This window comes from Miniopterus schreibersii, assembly GCF_964146895.1.
Source record: "Miniopterus schreibersii genome assembly, chromosome: 12".
Taxonomy (NCBI): Eukaryota; Metazoa; Chordata; class Mammalia; order Chiroptera; family Miniopteridae; genus Miniopterus; species Miniopterus schreibersii.
Window position 1 is genome coordinate 41,491,890 of NC_138112.1, and position 23,802 is coordinate 41,515,691.

At 42.0% G+C, this 23,802-nt stretch overlaps 1 protein-coding gene across 5 annotated transcripts in view; it reads right to left on the reverse strand.

Moving 5' to 3' along the window:
• The window catches only part of SBF2 (SET binding factor 2), a 313,138-nt gene extending 297,217 nt beyond the window's left edge, over nt 1-15,921 (reverse strand). For 4 of the 5 annotated variants that reach the window (XM_081154292.1, XM_081154291.1, XM_081154295.1 and 1 more), the window contains exon 1: nt 15,715-15,921. In XM_081154292.1, the coding sequence (XP_081010418.1) occupies nt 15,715-15,769 (55 nt within the window). In that variant the 5' untranslated portion in view covers nt 15,770-15,921. The remainder of the gene's footprint in view (nt 1-15,714) is intronic. The other variant, XM_081154293.1, reaches the window with a different exon arrangement.
• Between the last annotated feature and the right edge of the window lie 7,881 nt (nt 15,922-23,802).

Sequence of the window (23,802 nt, forward strand, 5' to 3'; positions counted from 1 at the left end):
CCAAAAAAAAGGTAGGATTTTGATTCATTCACACCAGACAGCTATTGTTATGTTGGCTGTCATTTTTTTATTTGACAATCTAAGGGGAAAAAGGCCAGTGCCCCTGACTAAACAGTCAGGTATTGCATGTTTTAAAAATTCTTGCACACACTAGTGTGACTTGGGACACGGGTTGAAAATTGCTGGTCTAGCCCTGGCGGGGGGTGAGGGGGGACCCTCAGTTGGAGTGTGGTCCCGTACACCAAGAGGTGGTGGGTTCAATTCCCAGTCAGGGCACATACCCAGATTTCTAGTTCCATGCCGTCAGGGGCCTTTTGGAAGGAAACCAATCGATGTTCCTCTCTTACGTTGATGTTTCTGTTTCTCTCTCGCTCTCTCTCTCCATGCCCCCCCCCAGCTTCCTCTCTCTAAAATCAATAAAAGAAAAAAGAAAAAAAGAAAAAAAATTGCTGGTCTAACCTGTAAAAGAGCATTTGATATCTGGCTTATTTTTAGTTGTACGTGCCTGGCACGTTATAGTCAATAAGCATTTCTCAAATAAATAATTAAATAATATACTTACCTGGGGATCCCCTAGTTTCAACAGAGAATTTGTGCACAGTTTAAAAATATGAGCCTTAGACTTAAAAAACCCCAGATTCAGATACTGATACCACCAGCTCCAGCTGTATAACCTTGAGCAAATTAATGCCTCCAAGTCTCGGTAACTTAACCTACCTTATATATTTATTGTGAGAAATTAATAAAATTAAATAAAGCCTTGCATATAGTATTTGATAAATGGCATCCATTAATAGAAATTATGTGTCCCATCTTTCACACAATTAAAAAAGGCCAGAGACTATTATATAATCTCCTGAAACATATTATGATAACTTTAGCAAATGCTATAGTGTTTTCAAATATCCTTCATTCTTCTACAATCACATTCCTCAAACACACAATCTGAGCAATAGCAATGAAAAGGATTTGGGGGGAGGGGAAGAGGGTAATACAGTTTTTTAGTAATACAGTTAACTTGTATTTTCAAAAACCTTCAGTTTTTTACTACCCTAAATAAATCCCTACTGTTGTTCCCTCTCTCTCATTTCTTTCCTCTAAAAAAATGAGTTTTATTAAACTAATCCTGTATAGATTTTAGTTTACTCAGGCTAAAGTTATTTGGTAAAACATGTCTCAAAAGAAAAACAAGTAACATTCTTTTCAAATTCCATACAACTGCGTGGGACAATTATATAAAGCATTTGTAAAATTCATTCCAGTTCCAACTCCTAATTTCCATTGCAAATTAATTTTCATACTATTATTTTCCAAGTTTGTTCTGACACTTAATTTCTCTGTCTAAATGAACTAGACTTAGCTTAAGTTGGAAAAAACAAAGGACATATTTTTACCTACAAGCAGATGTTATTAACTATAAACAGATCTTTTTTTCACTTAAAAACTTGACCAGAAAGTAGTTATTTTGTTTAAACAAGAATCTTCCATTTCAAATTTTTAAATCTAACATTTAAAATTTTTAATTGATTTTTTTTGAGAGAGAAAGAGAAAGGGAAAGAGAGAAACATCAATGTAAGCAAAACATCTATTGGCTGCCTCCGCCACAACCTACCAGGGATCTAACCTGCAACCCAGGCATGTGCCTTCTCAGGGCATCGAACTGGCAACTTTTCGGTGCAAGGGGCAATGCCCAGCCAACTGAACCACACCAGCCAGGGCTAACTGTTACATTTTAAGTAAACTACAACAAAAGAATATTTGCTTTAAGGAGAAAGCTTGAGATGTCAAGTTCCCAAACAAGTTATTTTCTTCAAATCATGGTACTAATTGTCCTTGTAAATTAATGAAGTACAGAGAGTTACAATAAATCAAGGAAAAAGAAATCACATACAGACTGGTCTCAACCATGGGAAATGGGCTTTCAAAGGAAAATATAAATTCTTTTTCCTAAGTCAATCTATTAGAAAAATCACTCAAAAGAAAGCCCTACAAATCTGACTACTCAATAAATACTCAGTAAATTATTATTCACCTCCCATTAGGTAAAGCAGTCTGCTAAAATAATAGAATTTTCTCTGCTGAAAGGACTTTTTTCCAATTTCAAAGATTTCTTTACTCATAGAACACTGGGATGTATTTATATCATGTCCTCAAGGGACTCTTTCAGCCTCAATAAATCAGACAAATACAAAAGGTAAGACCTTGGAATTTTTAGAACTCAGATTCCTAGTTTTTAAGTAGTCTTAGGACATAATAAAGGCCAAAGACAAGTAGTAATTTATAATATTTCAGAGACATGACTGGAATTAAGTATATGCTCTGATCTTCCTGATCCAGTCCCTTAGCATTCTCACCTTTGTGAAACTATGCAGTTTCTTCTGTTGTTGCTTAAGCAATCACTTTTAAGTGATTTTTTTTCCTAATTAAAATCCCCCTAAAGGAAATGGAGGTATAAATTTACACAATCTTTCTGGAAGACAACTGAACAAACACCTCAAAATTATTTTTTTAAAGGTTCTTTTGACTTTCAGGAGTGGCTGGAATAAGAAGTTAAATGATGTTTCCGAAGCGCTCTCTCTCATTTTTGGACTTTCTTAGCCTTTGTTCAGTATTTAGATATACTCACAAAACACAGTAAGTAAAATACACATTGGCAGCCCCAGCTTTCTCACAGGGTCCTACCTTAGTCATCCCTGTAAAAAAAGAGACTTTGTTGTTCCTTCCAAAAGAAAAGACCTAGAAATGGCTCTAATTGGCCCAGCTTAAGGTAAGGGGTGGGAGTAACTAAAAGTGATGCTTTCCCTGGGACCATAGCGAACAGAAGACATGCTTATCCTATTACTCAGCCATAAAAAAAGAATGAAATCTTACCATTTTCGACAACATGGATGGACCTAGAGGGTATTATTAAGCTAAATGAAATAAGTCAGAGAAAAACAAATACCATGATTTCACTTATAAGTGGAATCTAAAGAGCGAAATAAACAAAATAGAAATAGATTCACAGATACAGAGAACAGACTGATGGTTACCAGAGGGGAGGGTGGGTTGAGAAGCTGGGTGAAAAAAGTGAAGGGATTAAGAAGTACAAATTGGTAATTACAAAATAGTTACAGGGATGTAAAGTACAGCATAGGAAATACAGTCAATAATATTGTAATAACTATGTACGATGCCAGGTGGATACTTGAAATATCAGGGGTACCACTTTGTAAAGTACATGGTTGTCTAACCACTATGCTGTACACCTGAAACTAATACACAATAATACTGAATATAAACTGTAATTGAAAAGTTAAATTAAAGAAGACATGCTTCCCAAAGGACGGGAGGCTGGGCAGAAAATTAACATGTTCATTTAAATGTACATATCCTTTGACCCAGCAATTCTACTTATAGGAATTAAAACTTACACTATTATTGTGTGCCAGACACTGTTTAAATTATTTACAAAAATAAACTCATTTAATCTTTATAATCTACCTCTGTGAGGTAGATACTACTATTTATTATTGTCCCAGTTCATAGATACAGAAACTTAAGACAGAGAAAAATTAAACAACTCGTCTAAGGTCAGAACTACTAAAAGGCAAAGCCAGGAATCAAATCCAGATGACCTGGCTCCATCCCATGCTTTTATCTACTAAACTTTACTACCTCTCTCTGTATCTACTTGTTTCAAGAAATTAAAGATGAATGAAAAGATTTAGCTAGGAGGACTCATCACAGCACTATTTATAACAGCAAAAAATTTAGAAACAACCAAAATGTCTAATCATAAGAGATTAATTGCTAAAATTATTATATGTACATTAAATTATGTTAAAACTTTGTAGCTAATAAAAATTAATTCTATGATTTTATGTGCGTGTGTGTGTATGTGTACATACACACACACACACACACGAAGGAATAGCAATTGCAAAGTCAAGGAGAACCACCTTGATTCCTTAGGAGAATGGCAAGTCCTTCGCCATAGTTGAGGCTTACTCATTTGCCAGTTATCAGCTACTCACAAACTTCCTTGTCTTTCAACAATTACTTTAATAGCCTCAAACCTCATGACACACAAATACAAATCACTCTTGGCAATGTGGTGATTTTACTATACCATGTCTTTAAAATTATCCATTAAAAATAAACAATCCCTACTGAGCCTCTATATAATATGTTCATAGGAGAAAAGGCCAGTTATGCAGTTTTGTTTTGGCTTTTAAATTAGATCCTTTGGTGACTAATTACTGTTTTATCATTAGTAGGGGAAAAAAGACCCATTATACAAGAGAGTAAAAAGAAAACAATAGGATAAACAGCCTTCAGAAATCACTCCTTCAATTTTAACTGTACAAATTAAATCGGTCCAGTACTTAGATAGTTTGAGGCTTAAACTATTGTTTTTTAAAAAACTGCTTTAGCCCAGCCGGGTGTGGCTCGGCGGTTGAGCGTTGACCTAGGATCCAGGTGATCGGGGTTCGGTTCCCAGTCGGGGCACATGCCCAGGTTGTGGGCTTGATCAATGACTCTCTCATCATTGATGTTTCTGTCTCTCTCTCTCCCTCTCCTTTCCTCTCTCTGAAATCAATAAAGATATATTTTAAAAAAAAAGATATATTAAAAAAAACAAAAAAACTGCTTCAACTAACATTGCCTACTGAGTAATAAAAATGGTATCATTATTTGTTCAGATTAAAATCAAACAGGAAAAATTACAAAGTATTAAATATATATAAACACACAGTTCTACAGAACTTATTTTTCTTTTAGAAGTTACAAAAAACATACTTGTTTAGTTGTGCTTTGATTTGTACATGAATGCTATGACCATGTTTCCAGGTAACATTAAAGTTTTGTCAATGTTAAGACCACGGGTGGAAAACAGGTACAAATACAAAGGTGCCCTCCTCCCACACCTCCCTATGGATCTCTTTTTCTTGCGCTGAATTCTAATACAGCAGGCCAGTTGGTACTATAGTTTAAGGCCTGTAGATAAGAAATGAAATATCTCCTGAAGCACAGTCCTGGCATAATCATCCAGAAAAGACAGATCCTTGGACAGGAAACTAAAACCAGTAAAGTGGAACTTAGATATGTTGGTGGAGGGCAGAATGGCACCAGGTGTTAGACCCGTGGGGTCGGACAGGACCTCAGTTCAGCAATCTCAGTACTTGAGTTCTGGCTAAGAAAGAATTCAGAGTCAAGACTCAAACTATAAGAGAAAGTTTATTTAGAAAATCAGAGGTGGAAGAAGTGAGTGGTAGAAGAAATGGGCTCAGGAAACAAGTTACAGAGGCAAAAGAAGGGCCCTTGGAGCTTAGGAGAAAAGAAGGTAATGGTAACACGCCTGTTGAGGAAGCAGAGGGGCAAGGGAAAGGCATGGGTGTACTCCAAGGAGAAAGAACACTCTGAGTCCTCTGTCCTAAAGCTTTTAAGGGTGGAGGTCTTAAAAGATCTAAGCGTAGGATCTCAATAGAATATTCATCAGCTTTCCAGGTGGGTCCTTTCAGTGGTCTCCATTTATTGGTCGGCTCCAGGACAAGGGGTCATTAATCAATGCAGCTCATCCTAAGGCCAGCTGTGATGTCATTTGTCTGGTTTTGCTGATTTTCTGGGCCTGGAGCTGAAATACAACTGAGGCCTATAAGTTATCTCTAGGGAGGAAAGGTCAGGGGGTCTAAACTGCATGACCAGCAATGCTGTTGCAAATGGTTAAGATTTCATTATTTTTTATGGCCAAGTAATAGGGGAAGCATGTCTTCTATTTGCTGTGGTCCCAGGGAGAGTGTCACCCAAGTGAGGCCCTTGTTTCCCCAATTTCTCCCTTTGCTAGGCACCAGGGGCTCTTCTCCCTAATGACCTTTTGAACCTGGCCTATGGTCCTTGCTCCGCTCATATCTAACTGCCTACCACAGATAGATCTAACAGGAATGCACAGTCTATTTTGCCCCCCTCTAAGGCCTAGACTTAAGGAGACATGTTGAAAGGAAAGGTAATCTCCATCACATGACGACAGGCCAGAAACGAGGTAGGACAATATCCCCTTATGAGACCACAGACAGAAAAGGAGTCAACTATACCTTGCTAACCAGATGACTGATTTAAGTCACTCTCTGGCTTCATTACTCTTTTGTCTTGTTTTGTTGCCTTTGGAAAAGTCTTATTTCAATGTTTCCGCCTGTTTCAGTTGCATCTCAGCAAATAAAGGGGAAATGATTGGGTGGGGAGGTTGTTATTTGGGCCAGAATGTTAAGAAAAGGTGCCATTCCATGAGAACACTAGAGAAATAGAAGAATTAGAGCTCTGAGGTCAAGCTAACCCTTCTGAAGTGGTGGCTTTCCTTCCATTGCCAACCTTGGAAGACTGGGGTTTCATTCTATGAAGTAAGACACCTAGAAAGTTTCTGTACAAGTAGCTACAACCAAATTAAATGTGCCGCCCGGATGGGCACATACCTGGGTTTCAGGTTTGATCCTTGGTTTGATCTGGCCAGGGAGTGTATGGAAGGCAACTGATCAATGTTTGTTTCTTTCTCTCTCTCTCTCTCTTTCTCTCTCTCTCTCTCTCTCTCTGTCCTGCTTCCTCTCTCTAAGCATGTCCTTGAGTGAGAATTTAAAAAAAAAAAAGTAGCCAGCATTATAAAAACTGCAAGAACCATTGTGTTTGCAGTGGGTTGAATAGTCCCGCCTGAAACTGATATCCACCAGAAGCCCAGAATGTGACCTAATTTGGAAACAGGGTCTTTGTCAATGTAATTAGTTAAGAATTTCGCAATCAAATCCTCCTGGATTTAGGGTGGGCCCTAACTCCAAAAATTAATGTCTTTATAAAAGGAGAAGACATGCACACAGACAGAAAAGAAGGTTATGTGAAGATAAGGCAGAGATTAGAAATACGCTGCCCCACATCAAGGAAGCCTAGTCTTGGAAGAGACAAGAATGGATTCTTCTGCAGAGTCTTTAGAGGAAGGAAGCACTACCCTCCCAGCACCTTGATTTCAGACTTCTGGCATCCAGAGCTATAAGAGAGTGTCTGTTGTTTTGAGCAGCCAAGTTTGTGATTATTTGTTATAGCAGCCCTAGGAAACTAATACAGTGTTAGAGAGCTAACCTGTAGCTATTACACAATACATTGTACTGTTTTTAAAACATTTTCAAAAGTAAGGATTATTTCTCTAGTACTTCCCTATAATTAACACTCCCTTAAAACTCAAGCTTTTTTTCTTTTCTGTTCTTAATCTTTTTGTTCCCATACTCCAAAATAATCAGTGTCTGTAGAACAGTACATACAATTTTTAAAATCTAGCCTTTTTGAAATTCATTTAAACTTAAGCAGCAGTTGTATGAAATATTTCCACAGGCAAAATTATTTTTTCATTCTTTTTTTCAGCAACCAATATAAAACTTACAGATATAAGTGAAAAAGAACACTACTTTCTGAAAAATTCCACAAGATAATAAGTGTAATAAAAAGCAAAATAATTATGAAATTATGTTATTTTTTCCTTCACAATGTAGATTATGGAAATGAAAATTTTAAATGAATAGCCTTCACTTTATAAACAACTTACAACCCAAATCATTACTCAAATTCAGCAATAATTAAATAAAACATTAAATGTTGTGATATGTAATGATCAGTTTTGATGATGGTAATGTTTTAGAATTAAGAAATACTAGTCCACCAACACAAGGATTTAGTCAATGGCTTCATTTTTGTAACAATTTTTTTTTTAAATATATCTTGATTGATTTCAGAGAGAGGAAAGGAGAGGGAAGAGATAGAAACATCAGTGATGAGGGAGTCATTGATCAGCCGCCTCCTGCACTCCGAGCCCTACTGGGGATGGAGCCCACAACCAGGGCACATGCTCTGACCAGGAATCCAACCACAATCTCCTGGATCACAGAGCGATGTTCAACCACTTAGCCACGCCCGGCTAGGCTTTATAACAATTTTTAAAGAAGATCACAACATCTTGGTCACAACAACCTATAATATATAAATTAACCTACAACTGAGACATAAAATTATTGCTCAAAAAGTTATTTTGAGATGTTAGATTTCTTAGGAATTCATTATTTAGATTAAATTTAAATGCTTATCCTGAAACCACTCTCTTAGCACCCTTAACCACTATCTTTTCCCAATACTTCCGTCCATTAATGCAGTTTATATATAGATTTCTGGTTCTGCAATATGCCTATGTGACCTGTCACCTCCCACAAAGTCCCCACAGCTGATCATTGATATGTTTTGATGTACACCATTATAGAATATCTCCAAAACACATGAAATAGCGCCCAGCCGGGCGTGGCTCAGCGGTTGAGCATCGACCTAGGATCCAGGACATCGGGGTTCGATTCCCGGTCAGGGCATATGCCCGGCTTGCGGGCTGTAGCCGATCAATCTCTCATCATTGATGTTTCTATCTCTCTCTCTCTCCCTCGCCCTTCCTCTCTCTGAAATCAATAAAGATATATTTTTAAAAAAAAGTGAAACAGCAAGTTTATTGTACAAACCCCTACACAGACTAGAGGGGCAGAGTCAGAGCTCACTGATGATATATTTGTATCCTGTATACAGACGTTTAAGACTCCAAGTCCTAAGGAACTTTCTTCCCATACATATCCCCACCCTTTCCAGCATCAACTGCTTTCATTCCATGGATTTCCACTCTTCTTTCTGCTTCAATGTACGCTCAAATCTGTCCTATACATTTTAAAACTCTCTTTGGACCTCACTATTTCTGCAATTCAATTGAAAAATGTCTTACTAAACACTAATCAGCCAGATACCTCTGGGATATAAAAAAATTTAAGTCTTTTTATACTGAAGAGAGAGCATTCAAAGTTTCTCGACCAGATACTTTTTTTAAAAAGATTTTTTAAATTGATTTTTAGAGAGAGAGGAAGAGAAAGAGAGAAAGATCAATGTGAGAGCACGAAACATTGATGGGCTGCCTCCTGCATGCCCCTACTGGGATTGAGCCTGCAACATGGGCATGTGCCAGCTAGGAATGGAACTGGCAACCTTTCTTTCAGTGCATGGGACGACACCCAACCAAGCCACACCAGCTAGGTCTCCAACCAGATAGTCTTACCTCTAAATATCAAATGAGTCAAAAAATGGTCTTAACCTGCTGCCTCCACTTCCTATCCTTTTTCCTGCTTAACATTTTGCAACTTGGTTTACAATACAACATTCCAGATAAAACAATTCTGGAGTAAGACTATCCTTGATGTAAATTCTCAAAGGACAGTGTGTTGTACTGAAATAAAGACATCAGGAAACTTCTCATCCATGATTTGCCACTGAACAGCTGTGTAACTACTCACAAGTAACAATGGAGGGTAAGGGGGTAAAGAGACATACTGGTTCCTTATTCATAAATTGGGTTACATTAGATGACCCATACAGTTAACTTTCAACTCTAAAATTTTATGAAATGCAAAGATCTTCATTAACTGCACAACTCACTGATCTCTGCCACACCTGACACTGAGAAATATTCCCTTGCTTCTTATGACTCTGGATTTCTGAAACAGAAAACTCTAATTTATAGTGGTTATGTCTTTCATGTAAACTTATAAAGTTAGCTTTCATGTTAAAAAAAAAAAAATCCTGAGGACAGCTATGGCAATCCCACTATAAGTCATTAGGGATCCAGATTCTTCTTGGGTGTGGGCCCTTACCTATATGGCCCCGGTTGGCTGCTGGAGCTCCAGTCTTTATATCAGCAGGCCAGTCTCGGGAAAAAGAAAAGCTAGAAAGGCGCACCCTCATCCTTTAAGAATACTTTTGGGATAGTGCACTCATCCTTTCCACTTACATCCACCTGGCCAGAACGCATTCACATGTTTAATATCTGTTAGAAACCTGAAAACAGCCTCTCTTCTGTATGGCCAAATATGTAGCCAAAAATCAGGGGTTCAATCACCATCGAGGAGAATGGCCATTGGGGAAAGCTAAATGTCTCTCCCAAACTCGTCAACCCCTTCTTTTATGGTTCCTTTTATTTTCCATCCTCTTAGCAATCGTGTTCCCCAAAGCTCAGTCCTTGGTCCTCTATTCCTGTCTCTACGCCTACTTTCTGAGGGCACTCACACAGTGCCATAGCTCTGTCTACTCTAATGATTCTCAAATTCTGTGTGTCCAGCCCCTGCCTGTCCCATCTTAAAACCCATTATCTTCCAAACCCACAAAGACAAGTAAATAATTTTAAAAGAAAAACATTTTCAATCTTCTTACTTAAGTCACAGTATCACAAATACCCCAGACCTTCAGGTTTGAAATTTTAAAGTAACCTCTAACTCCTCTTTCCACTTTCCACAAGCTATGAGTTACAGGTCATAGACAGCTTCTAAAAAGAAATGAAATACAATAAATAGGACCAAATAAGGTTTATATAGCATATGACCGGGAATGTGGATTTATCAAAACTGGCTTTGCACCCCTGAACACTACTGTAATATCCTAAAGTCACTACCTAATTATCAAGTCCATGAGCCTATTTGCTATAGACTGAATGTTTGTGTCCCCCCAAAATTCCTACGTTGAAACCTAATCTGCAACGTGATGGCATGTGGAGGTGGGGCCAAAATGATGGTATTTGGAGGTGACTAAGTCATGACAACAGAGTCCTCGTGAATGGGGTCAGAGCCCTCATAACAGAGACCTAGAGAGCTGTCTTGACCCTTCCACCATGTGACGATGTGGTGAAAACAGGGCCATCTATGAGTCAGGAAGGGGGTCCTCATGAGCCCCTGAATCTGCCTGTGCCTTGATCTGGGACTTCCCAGACTTCAAAACTATGAGAAATAAATGTCTGTTGTTTAAGTCACTCAGTCTATGGTAATTTGTCATAGCAGTCCAAATGGACTAAGATACTATTTTTAGTCATCATTACATGCCATTTTCAGAGCTTTTGACATTTATTCATTATTCTCCTCAAAATTCTCTACACCCAGGGTTTCCATGATACCACACTATCTCAATTCTCTTCCATTACTACTGACCATTCCTATTCAGTTTCCTAACTGCTGTTGCTTTATCTACTTCTTAAATATTGAATTTTCTCTAAGTTCAATTCTTAGGGCACTCCTCATTTCACTCTATACACATTTCCTGAACAATCTCATTTTTTTTTCTTTGTACCTGAAAATCAGCTATTGGTAACTGCAAATTAAGTATCTAATCTTACCTTCTCTTAACCTCCCGACCCATATGCCTAACACCTAAATAGCACCTCAACCTTGATTATAGGCAGGCACCTTTAATTCAACATATCCAAAACTAAGCTCGGAATCTCTTTCCCTCATCCAAATTCATTTCTTCTGCATTCACGCATATCTGCATTCATATCTGCATTCACGCATCACTACCCACCCAATTACCCATGCTAGAAACTTTGGTACCCTCAATTATTCCTTCTCCTTTACCCCTCACCTCCATTCATTACTCAATTTGATAATCTGAGTTTTCCAATTTTTCTAGAACCCATACCTCCCTTTCCAATCCCACTGTAAAAGCTCCTGAGTTTTCTTGCACTGGTCTTTCTCCCTCCAGTCCACTGCCATCTGAGTCACGTTTCTATGTTGTTTCTTGCTTTTCAAGAACCCCTACTTCTCAAGAGACCTCGCTGCCTACATTCAGGTTAAATTGGAGAGTCTGATATACAGAGTTTTTCACAATCTTGGCCCAGCCCACTCCAATTCCATAGCTTACCTAAATTCTCATCTACACTACACTTCTCTTCACCCCTGGAACAAGACGTTCACACATTTACATGTTTTTCTCTCTGCCTATAATCTCCTCCTCCCTCCTTTCTGCAGGGCAAATGCTTACTCACCCTACATGACTTGGTTTAAACATCACCTCTCTTGCCCCGCTGGGCATGACTCAGCGGTTGAGCATCGACCTAGGATCCAGGCAATCAGGGATCTATTCCCAGTCAGGGCACATGCCTGGGTTGAGGACTTGATCAATGACTCTCTCATCATTGGTGTTTCTATCTCTCTCTCTCCCTCTCCTTTCCTCTCTCTGAAATCAATAAAGATATATTTAAAAAAAATAAAATGAACATCACCTCTCATAAGAAGTCTTTTTTCCTCAACAAAGTGGGTCTGTCATCTTCATCTATCATTAGTTATTTCAAGGCTGTCTCCATTAATGACTGTGTTAGGAACAGTCTTACTCTTTACTCATTTAATTTTGTTCTAGCATTAGCACAATGCCTGGAAAGCAATAAATACTTGTCAAATCAGTGCATCCCAAATGGTTCTTGACAAGTGGCAACAAACAGCAACCAAGAAACCCCAACAACTTCAATACAGAATGGGGAGGGGAGGAAACCCAGGATGACTATAAATTACAATAGTTCAATAATAACCAATTAACAATTTTTAAAATGTCTCAAACTATGCTATTTCAGTTATTGAGCATAAATTTACCTTTTAGCTTACCTCAGCGTAAAACTAATGAAATATCTAATATTTCAAATGCTTTCTCTAATATACTTAAGCAGGTTGATATGAAAATACAAAACCTCAAATAATTTTGATATTTCACTTCAAGTTAAATACCATCTAGATAAATGGATGAAATTCTAAATGTATTAATGGGCAGCAAAAGTAAACAAAAAGGAAAAAGTAAAGCCTTTTCAAGGAATTAACCTATGTGGTCATTATCAATTTTCCTTGGACAAATCTCAGTAAAAGAAAGGAAAAAAAATAAAGACAAGTAAAGATAGCTGGATAAATAAATAACTTAACCTATTGGAAACAAATGGTATTTCCTAATTATTGTGCCATAATACAAATGCAAAATCAGGAAAATGAAGTCCTGACTTCAAATTATCAAAATTAAACTGTCATGCAGGCAGAGTGTCTCAGTTTGGTTGAATGTCCTCCTGGACACATACCTGGGTTGCGGGTTTGATCTCTGGTCAGGGAATGTACGGAAAGCAACAGATCAATGTTCCTCTCTCACATCAATGTTTCCCTCTCTCTCTCTTTCCCTTCGTCTCTCTGAGCATGTCCTCGGGTGAAGATTAAAAAAAATAAAATTAAACTGTCATAAAAATCAGTGGTTTTCAAGATCTATTCTCCTCAGCATGACAGTAGTTTGTAAGAACACAAAACTGGAAACTAGTTAAATATACAGGAAGATTGAACAAATAAGTAAATATATTAAGGATAACAGAAGCTGGATTTTTCACTGACAGAGAAAAATGTTACAAATATGAAAAAGGAAATAACTAGAATGGACCCTGGAATGTTGGGCTGAAATTGGAGGTACTGGTGTGAACTCACTGTCTTCTCAATATATACATATAAACAAGTAATATAGGTGTGAATGTGCATTTGAGTGTGTGTACAGACATATATTTCCCAGCTCTGGGAGCAGTAACAAACCAACAGCAATAAACACACTGGCACTGAGATCTTAGCTTCTAAGTGTCCTTCTCTACTAGAAGGATCCAGGGTTCCCTAGAGAAATAAATGGTTGATTCCAGGACAAAGATAAGGTCAATACAAGATAAGCCCAGAACCTACTCCTGTGCCAAAAAGTAAAGACACTCTCAAAGAATGATGGGGACGTGTCATAAGGACACAGCAGCCAGCATGAATGGGCCAAATAAGAAACAATTTGAACACCCAAATAAATAATAACAAAATATAATCCACTAAAAACACAGAAAACCATGAGTCATACAGATATAAAGAAATACCTTAGAAGTTTGATGAGGAACAAGGTATTTACATAGTTTCCAAGCAATCCTCACGAAAACTACTTATTAACTACTACATATTAACTTTACAGTGAAGAACCCTAGCAGACATTGCTTCTATCAAGTAGTCAAAGAGAAAATCATCAATAATGGGACAAACTGAAATTGTGCACCAACTAACAGGATGCATCCCTTCTATGATCTTCCTGCCCAAGTACATAAACCCGGATGTGTCTAATCATAACAGAACAGATAATCCCAAACAGAGGGGCATTCTACAAAATAACTGTCCTGTAAGCTTCCTAAGTGTCATAGTTATGAAAGTCAAAAAGATGAAGGAATTGTGCCAGATTAAAGAAGACTAAAGAAACATGACAAATAAATGCAACACATAATTCTAACTGGGCCCGTTTGCCAGTAAAGAGATTAATGGCTCAAACAACAAACAAACAAGACTTGAACCACTGCGAGAACTGGATGGAATACTGTATCAGTGTTAATTTCCTGATTTGATGATTGTATTGTGACTATGTAGAAGAATATGCTTGTTTGTAGAAAATGCACACTACAGTGTTCTGGGATGACAGGGTCAGCAGCTTCAGGGGGAAAAAACTCTTTGCACCATACTTGCAAGGTTTCTGCAAGTTTGTGACCGTTTCCAGTTTTGTTTTAAGTGAGAAAAAAACAATATCACTAAAAATGAAATTATGTTAAAAATACCACTGATTCTCCATATTGTTCATCTTCCTAACACCAGACTATGCAAAACTACTAGGAAATAATACATAAAATTTTGGGGCCAGAAGATACTTTAAATATAGCTCAACCCCTTTTCTTAACAGTTGACCTCAATGAAGTCATGAACCTGGTGAAAGATTTAAAGAATATAAAATTTTCCATTAAAGGTTAGTAAGAGAGGAAGAACGAAAGGAACAGTGGACCAAGAGTGGGTAGAACAATGGTATTCTGACGCTACAAATAGCTATGACCATCAGCAAAACACTGTCTCAGCATTTCCTCTGAAAAATAAAGGGACTGTCTAGCTGAAATCTAAATAAAATTCCTTGCAAATGTGCAGCCAGAATTACCCAGAAATAGATGCGCTACCCGCGTTCAATTTATTACATGATGCTTAGCTACACAGTAGTACAAAGGAATACAAGCACGAAATAAACGTGCATGTACCCTGAATTCTCGTAAGTTTCAGACCTTCATCAATTAAACTAAAATGCAATGTGTTTGCCAAACTGTTCCTCATGAATAAAATTCTGAGACGAATGAAAAAAAACAATTAAAAGCCGCATTAAAGTGCAACAAGATCACCTCGGGCTGTCCTCACTTAAAAGACGGGGTTCAGAAGCATTCTAAAATGACCGTCACACTAGTCCTGAAGTAACAGGGCGCATTTCCTAGAAACGCCTGGAAGCGCAGGGTCCGTCCCCCTCCCCGGCAGCACCGCGCGTTCCCGGGCCGCGCCGAGCCGCCCCCAGGAGCACGGGGCGCGGGAGCCCTGGACTCCCGGCACTTCCTTCTGGAGAGGACGGCCCCCCGCGTCACCCGTCACTCCCTCAGGATGCAGGGCAGAAGTTCACCCCGGAGGAACCGAGCACAGTGGGCTGCCGCCCTCCCGGCCCGGGGGGCCGGCCCAATCCCGCCCGCGCCGCCGCGCTGCCCTCGGCACTCAGCCCCCTCAGAGCTAGGCTCCCGGCACCCGGACTCGGCCCAGCGGGCCCAGCCGAGCCGCCGGCCGGGGCGGGCGCGGCCTCCTCCCCTCCCCTGCCCCGGCCCCCGCCCCTCGTGCCGGTCCCGCACGCCCACCGCGAGGCTCGGCCAGGCCCAGAAGGCCGGACGCCGACGCCCAGCTCGGACGCGGCCCGCGGGGGCCTCCCCGCCTCCCCGCCGCGACGCCCGGCCCGGCGCAGCCCACGGGATAGCGGCCGGGGCCGGGGGGCGGGGGCCCGGGGGCGGCGCCCACCCCACACCCTTACCTGGCTTCTCGTGATCGTAGCCTACTACGATGAAGTAATCGGCCAGCCGAGCCATGACCACCGCCGCCGCGCCCGAGAAGCGGTTGCCCGTCGCCGCCCTCGCCGCCGCCGCCCACCGGGCCCGGGAGGGCTCAGCATTTTCCCAGCTGCAGCAGTAGCGGCAGCGGCGGCGCTTCAGCCATGTTTGACAACCGCGGCACGCTCTGCGCCTGCGCCGCTCCCGGCGCCCGGCTCCCGCTCCTCCCCGCCCCCACCCGCCGCCGCGCGGCCGGAGTCGGACGGCGAGCCCGCCCCGCCCGCCGCGGGCGGCTTGCGCCTCGGGGCGTGGGGAGCGGTCAGCCCGAGGTGTTCCCGCCACGTGCCGCCGCCGCCGCGGCTCCAGGTGGTGCACTTTGAGACCCGGCCGCTCCTTGGCGGCTCGCCTCCACCTCCCCCTCCTCCGGTTTTCCTAAAGCAGGGTGTCTGTCCTTCCTTCCGCCTTCTCAGCTCTTTCTGGATTTGATACGAAGAGACAGGGATGGTTGAGGGATCCCCTGAGGAAGTTTGCTGCTTCCCTTCACCCCCACCCCCAAAGACCAGATTCTCCCGCCCTGGGCTGGCAGCGCGGAATTCGCACCGCCGGGGCTTTCGCGGCACGTTTCCTGTTTATGTTGTGTGGACGGGAATGTCAGGAACATGCCGCCCGGCAGGGGGGCGGCCGAGGCTCTGGCGCAGTCTCGAGAGGCGTCCCGGACCGCAGTGCCGGGGGGCCGGGGTTCCCCGGAGGCCCGGCGGGGCGGGGCCCGCGCAGGATCGCGGATCCCCGGGACCCTCCGGAGCTGGCGGGGGCAGCCGTCCGGGGAGCCCGCCCCCCCGGGAGCCCCTCCCGCCTCGCGCGCTCCTCCCGCCGCAGTCCGGGGCCCTGGCAGCGGGATGGGGGTGACCTCCAACTGCCTGCTCAAGCGCGCGATCAAGAGGAATTACTGAGCCTCGTCCCCTGACCTAAGAAGTATCTAGGTCGCTTTCCTTTCTGCTGCACCTCTTATTGATCATATCGAATCTGGCTGGTGAGACACCCAGACGTCCGGCCATCTGTTCGTATCTCACGAAGTGTTAGAAGCGGGATATGTTACACGTGGGAGACTGAAGTTTTGGGAATCTCCATGGTTTGCAGATGTGATCAGCTTCATGGCTGCTTATCGCTAGTCATTATTAATTGGGAACTTAACCCTTACCATTTACATATGTCTTAGCAAAGTGTCTGGTAAATGCTTAACAAGTATTTTTAGTCAGTGACTGTACAGTTTCTCCAACTACCAGGAGGAAGCTGCAGTGGCTGGAACTCTGAACTGGGCGTCCAGAGAGCTGAGTGTCTCAGCTCCTGAAAGTTTACTGCAGTTGATCATTTCCTTTCTGTGTCACACTTTCTTCATCTGCAGTTTGAGAGGGTTGGGCTGCCCTAGAAGAATTTAAACTCCCAGGAAGGAATATTTACACTCTAGGAGTGTATTTGCAAATTGCTTGTTGTCAAACTGAAATCAGCCTTACTGTAGGGGTGGAGGAAAGATAACAGATTCATCTTGAAAATAATTAAACAAAGAAAGCATAAATCACTCCTCATGTAAGAATCCTCTCTATAGCTTCCCTGAAAGCTCATCATCCAATTTGATCACTTTCAGTAAAGAGCAGTGTTGTTACTTCCTTGGAGGCTGTGGGTTCCACTGTATTACAGACCTTTGCTAGTTCTTCCATGGTAAGTTCTTCCTTATTATGTCATAGTTGTAACTTCCCCTGATTTTGCTCTCTGGAACTACCCAGAAAAAACTAAAAATCTTTCAGATTTTTAAGGCAGCTGTCAAGTTCCTTCCCCATTTTACTTTTTTAAAATTAAGGTGAAATTTACATATCACAAAATTAACCCTTTTAAAGTGTACAGTGCAGAGAGGTATTAAGTACACTCACAGTGTTGTGCAACTATCACCTCTATCTAGTTCCAAAATGTTTTCATCACCCAAAAGAAAATCCCATACCCATTAAGCAGTCACTCCCATTTCCCCTTCCCCAAGCCCCTGGTAACCACTAATTTGCTCTCTGTCTCTATGGATTTACCTATGTTAAAGAAAAAAAACCACAGGCCCAAAATGGGGACACTCATGCTAAAAGCCCATGATACCAAACCTAGATTTAATACCTGATCTAACTGCAGTTTCAGCCTCTCCCAGAAACATAATGGACCAGTATGGAACTGTCTGGTAAAGCACCAGTGAGGTAATCTGTCACATTCGCCCTCTCCACAGCCCATAGAGAGAAGAGGCAATCTGCGTGATAAAAACCCTTCTTTTACTCGCCCCTCAAAGAAAAGATGTGAGAGCCTAAGAATGATCCTTTATTTTCTTTTGTTAATAGCGCTCTTGCCTCTCAACCTCCTTTCTATAAAAACCTCCCATTTGTGTAACCCCTCAGAGCACTCTTCTAGTTGTTGCCTAATTCATGAATCAATTAAAGCCAATTAGATTTTTTAATTCACTTGGTTGGATTTTTATTTTTAACACCTATTATAGATATTCCATATAAATTCCATCATACAATATGTGACCTTTGGTGTCTGGTGTTTTTTCTTTATTTCATTTAGTATAATATTTTTAAGCTTCATACACATTGTAATATGTATCTATATTCCATTCTTTTATGGCGGAATAATAATACTCCATTGTATGTATATACCATATAAAGTCCTTTCTTGTTTCCTGTGCTTTTGGTGTCATACCTAAGGATCCATTGCCAAATCCAAGGTCATGAATATTCATTCTTATGTTTTCTTCTAGAAGTATCATAGTGTGTGGGTCCCGAATGAGTCACCCCATGATGTGCCTCTATGATATGTAGATTGTTTTGACCTAAAGGTAACTTTAGCCACAGGCTCAAGAGAAACTTCTGCCCCCAACACTAAAGACCTAGAAAAACTTGAATTAGAAGCCTTGCCCATAAGAGATTACAAGAGAGAACTTCTTAGCCCTGTCTGGGTAGCTCAGTTGGTTAGAATGTTGTCCCAATAAACCAAGGTTACAGGTTCAATCCCCAGTGAGGGCTTATACAAAAATCAGCCAATGAATGCATCAATAAGAGGAACAACAAATCAATGTTTCTCTCCGCCCCCCCCCCCGTGTCTCTTTCCCTCTCTCTGTAAAATCATTAAATTAAAAAAAAATTTAATTAAAAAAAAAAGAGGTAAATTCTTTTGACCTATCTATAGGGCAGGGCAAACTTCCGTTTACTAAAGGTCTGCTCTTATCATCCTGCAATGACCTTTTGAAGTCTGCAAGGCACCTTACTTCATCCCTAGTTCAGGATGTCTTACATATCTCAATCCCCTTTCTATCTCTGAAGCTCTCCTGCATGTGGGGTCTCTGGCTCTTTCATGTATGTGGGGTTCCCATACATATGTATATATTAAATTTGGTTATTTCCTCTTGCTAATCTGTCTCATGTCTATTTAATTAATAGACCAACCAGAAGAACCTTAAGGGTAGAGGAAAGTTTGTTCCTACCCCACAATAGTTTAGCTTTTGTATTAAGGCCATTGATCTATTTTGAATTAATTTTTATGTATGACATGAGGTAGGGCTCCCATTTTACTTATTTTGGGGAGGATCTTTATCGATAAATGGGTTTCAGTAAAATAGAGTGATGGTTTGTTGGAGAATAAAAACTCCAATAGAATCTTAGTCTCTCTCCACCCAGCCTCTAGCACTTGGCTTCTGCCTTCATACTGGCCCCTTTGGATGACCAGGACTTGGTGGCTGTGCCCTTAGGGACTTCTGTCTTCCTGGCCAGTGGTACAGATACGGTCTTGGACCCACTCTCCTTAGGAGGAGAAGAGCTTTCAGCCCTTCCCAGCCCCCTGAGCAGTGGCCTCTTTCGGGACTTTGCTCCCAGTCATAGCACCATTCTCGCCGTTGGTGATTATGAGTTTTGAACTCTGACTCCCAGCTTTGGTTTTCCTTTGGGCCTTGGCATCTGCTGGGCTGCTCTTTCTGCCTTGGACCTTTGACTTCCCATGGGACCCACTGGTATAGGGAGGCTTTCTCTGCTTGTCAAGGGGCCTTCCTGGCCTTGCCCACTCTTGCCTTGCAGCCCCCTTTCCCCTTTCCCCTCCCTTTCCCCTTTCCTCTCCCTTTCCCCTTTCACTTTCCCTTTCGTGGGGGTGGGGTGTGTGCTTGGGAACTAATTTTAAGCTACCAGTGGCCTCATTGGCCTTGAAGTCTGTGAGCCTCATGAGGAGGCCACATTGTATGCTAGTGTCCAAGATCCATTTCAGGGGGTACTTAAGTCAAATGGCATCTAATGTAGGGTACTTTCTAAACCTTGATGGCCACCACTGAGGTGACTAGGCACTGCCCTCCTGCCTGCAGTGCCTCCAGGACCATGCGCAGCACAGCTGGGCAGTCATGCAGTGTTTAGACGTGCTGTGGCTTGGGCCTGGCTTTTCAGTTCCAGACCACTCAGATGTGGAGATGGTGGAGGGAGAGAAGGTGGAGGAGGTCGAGGTGTCACTGGAAGCCACTCTCTCAAGAGCCATTGCACAGGCAGAGGCTGTCACAGCGGTCTTTTTAAATGTGTTGTCTTCAAATGTTCACAAACTCCAAATAAGCAGCATCTGGCCTCAGCATGCTCTGTGCCTCTTACTAAGTGGCCTCAGGCCTGGCACTAGTGGCAGCCAGCCTCGGTTCACATCTTGGCCTCTCCTGGACATCTCCAAACCCAGCACAAGTAGCAGCCACCTGCAGATCACTTTGTAGCTCATACTGGGTGGCCCCTGGGCAGGGCACAGGTGGCGGCTGACCTTGGTCTGCACCTCTCAGGAGGCCCTAGACCCAGAGCACTTGGAGGCCAGCTTCGGGAAATACTGGAGCACCACCCAACCACCTCCATGAGTGACACACTCAAGGGTTGGACTTGGCAGGCTTGAGAGCCCTGCTGAAGCAAATCATGCTCCATGGGGTAAGCCCCTGCACAGGAGCTCCTCCTCTGTAGTCATGGTCAGTCCTCTTAGCCTATTGGCCCTCCCATTGATGTGCCAACAGCAATCAAGTTTTAACTACAACAGGAGGGCACATATAGCTCACGCAAGGTGCACACCTGTAGTGCCCAGCTTCAGTGACCAGGGAGTCTGCACCACTAGGCCCTACAGGACACCTACTACATAAGTCCACCCTACCAAGATCAGGAGACATAGCAGATCTACATAATACACAGAAACCAACACAGAGAGGCAGACAAAATGGGGAGACAAAGAAGCATGTCCCAAATGAAAACAAAACAAAACAAAATTCCTAAAAAAACTAAATGAAACAGAGGGAGCAAACTACCAGGTACAAAGTTCAAAACAGTGGTTATAAGGATGCTCAAGAAACTTAGTGAGAAGATCAATAGCATAAGAAAAGACATAGAAACCATAAAAAAGAGCAAGTCAAATGAAGGATACAATATCTGAAATGAAGAACACACTAGAAGGAATCAACAGATTAGATGAAGCAGAGAATTGAATCAGTGACCTGAAAGACAAGGTAGCAGAAAACACCCAATCAGAGTAGCAAAAAGAAAAAAGGATTTGAAAAATGACAGTAGTTTAAGGGACCTCTAGGACAACATCAAACATAACAGCATCCACATCAAAGGGATACCAGGAGGAGAAGAGAGGGAGCAATAGATCAAGAACCTATTTGATTTTTTTTCCCTAGCAAAGGCTTCTTGCAGCCCCCCCCCCATATGGGTGGGCACCCTAAGCCTTTTTGTCCTTCTCAAACATGCTGCTTTATTGGTTTCTTGAGGTCTCATGTCACAAAAGAACAAACTAAACACAAGGCATATAGGGTTGGGCTGGGAGCACAGGCATGTGGTGGCCTTGAAAGCAGCTCTCTCCCCCTTCAGTCTAGAACCTGCCATGTGTAATGTGTAATTAGTCAGTCTTTGGGGGGGGGGTTGTCAAGTGGCAGCATTTCAGCAGGTGCCAACAAGTAACTTACAACCAACTGGCTGAACACCTTTCAGGCTGAACACCTTCCTTACAGACCTCTCTGGCCCAGGATCACTCAATTTGCTCAGTCCTTGCTGCCTTCCCCACTGCAGGGGAATCTGTGTTCAGAGAGAGATGACACTTCTGAGTTGGTCCCCAGCTCTGGGCACAGAGGAGTTGGAGTGGGGAATTTAGGGAATCACGCTTCCTATGGCCCTGGGGAAAGAACTAGGGAAAAAAGGTGACAGGGGTGGCCAGCTAACAAAGGGCCTTTGGCTTTGTCCTGGAAAAAACAACAGAGAAAGACCAAGTGAGGGCCCCCAATTCCCCTACTCCCACCACAACACACATGCATATTCAGAATACAGAGAGAGGTGCCCAGCACATTCTGTATTCAAAGAGCACGTCTCAACAGTTCCAGAAGAACCGAAGTTGTTCAAGAGTTTTTTGTATAACCAGACAATGCAAATTATAAATTAGTTTCCTTAACAGATTCTTCTTTGATTTACAAAGGATCCTGCCTCTTCAGAAAAGACCACACCGTGTTGGTGGCTGCTGATATCCCCTCAAAATGCATTATAAAAGGAAGAGTCACCATATGTGAATCAAAAGGTTGCTGTAACATAGCAATTTCAGGGACATTCTGAACCTATTTGAAAAAATAATGCCTGAAAACTTCCTTAGCCTGGTGAACGAAAAACAAAACAAAACACAAGTCTAGGAAGCACAGAGAGTCCCAAATAAGATGAACCCAAAGAGACCCACACCAAGATACATCATAATTAAGAGGCAAGCGGTTAAAGACAAAGAGAGAATCTTTTTTTTTTTTTTTTAATATATCTTTATTGATTTCAGAGAGAGGAAAGGAGAGAGAAAGAGAAATAGAAACATCAATGATGAGAGAGTCACTGATCTGAGCCCACAGCCCGGGCATGTGCCCTGACCAGGAATCGAACCCCGATCGCCTGGATCCTAGGTCGATGCTCAACCGCTGAGCCACGCCCGGCGGGGCGACAAAGGGAGAATCTTAAAAGCCACAAGGGAAAAGCAGTTAGTTACCTACAAGGGAGCTGATTTCTCAACTAATATAATGTTGCACAGCAACTGTATTTGAAAAATAAAAAAATATTTTTTAAAGAAGTGTTTTTTAGCTCTTAAAAAAGTGTTAGTGTGGCTCGTTTGGTTGAGCATCATCCTGTACACTGAAAGGTCACCAGTTTGAGGGGGCACATATCCAGATTGCAAGTTAGATCCCTAGTTGGGGAGCCCTTTCTCTCTCTCCCTTCCTCTCTCCCTTAAATCAATGAAAAAAATCTCACATATTTATAAAAATAAAACATTTTTTTAAAAAGTGTTTTAAAGCTTAAGGATTTTGACATATCCCAAGTATATGTAGAAAGGCACTGTGTGTTTGTACATACACATGAACATATTTAGCGTACACTAGAGCTATGCTTTGCTTTCCAGCCAACAGCTACCAGTCTGATGACACTGATGAGCCCTGACAAGGCAGCCAGATTCCTGAGGTTGGCTGTAGGTCAGACTATCCCAAGATAATCACCAACACCTTTTATCAAAGAGTGAGGACCTAGCCCTGGCCAGGTGGCTCAGTTGGTTTCTAGTGTCGTCCCATGCACCAAAAGGTTGAGGGGTCGATTCCCAGTCGGGGCACACATGTAGGCTGCAAATTTGATCCCAAGTCGGGGTGCTTAGAGGAGGCAACCAATCTATGTTTCTCTCACATCAATATTTCTCTAAAATCAATAAACACATTGAGGACTAAAATTTATAAAACAGTGAGCAGAAAGGGCAAAAAACTATGCAACACAATGATGACATGCTCAGAGCAGATGCCTTCCTTTTATGCTTTAGAAGACAGAAAGGAGGCAATTACTAGTGAGCAAGAACTATCAGCCCACTCCTCCTACAGTTGACTGTCGTGGAGTAAGTGGTTAATCTGTACAGTCATTTCAAGTGTTTCCTGTGGTTAGCCACTACACTTCAGAACAGTGGTAAGAGAGTGCGACTTGACCAAATGTCCACAGGCAGGGCCAGGGCCTCTTCAAATGGCCTCTACCAACCAGTAACAAAGG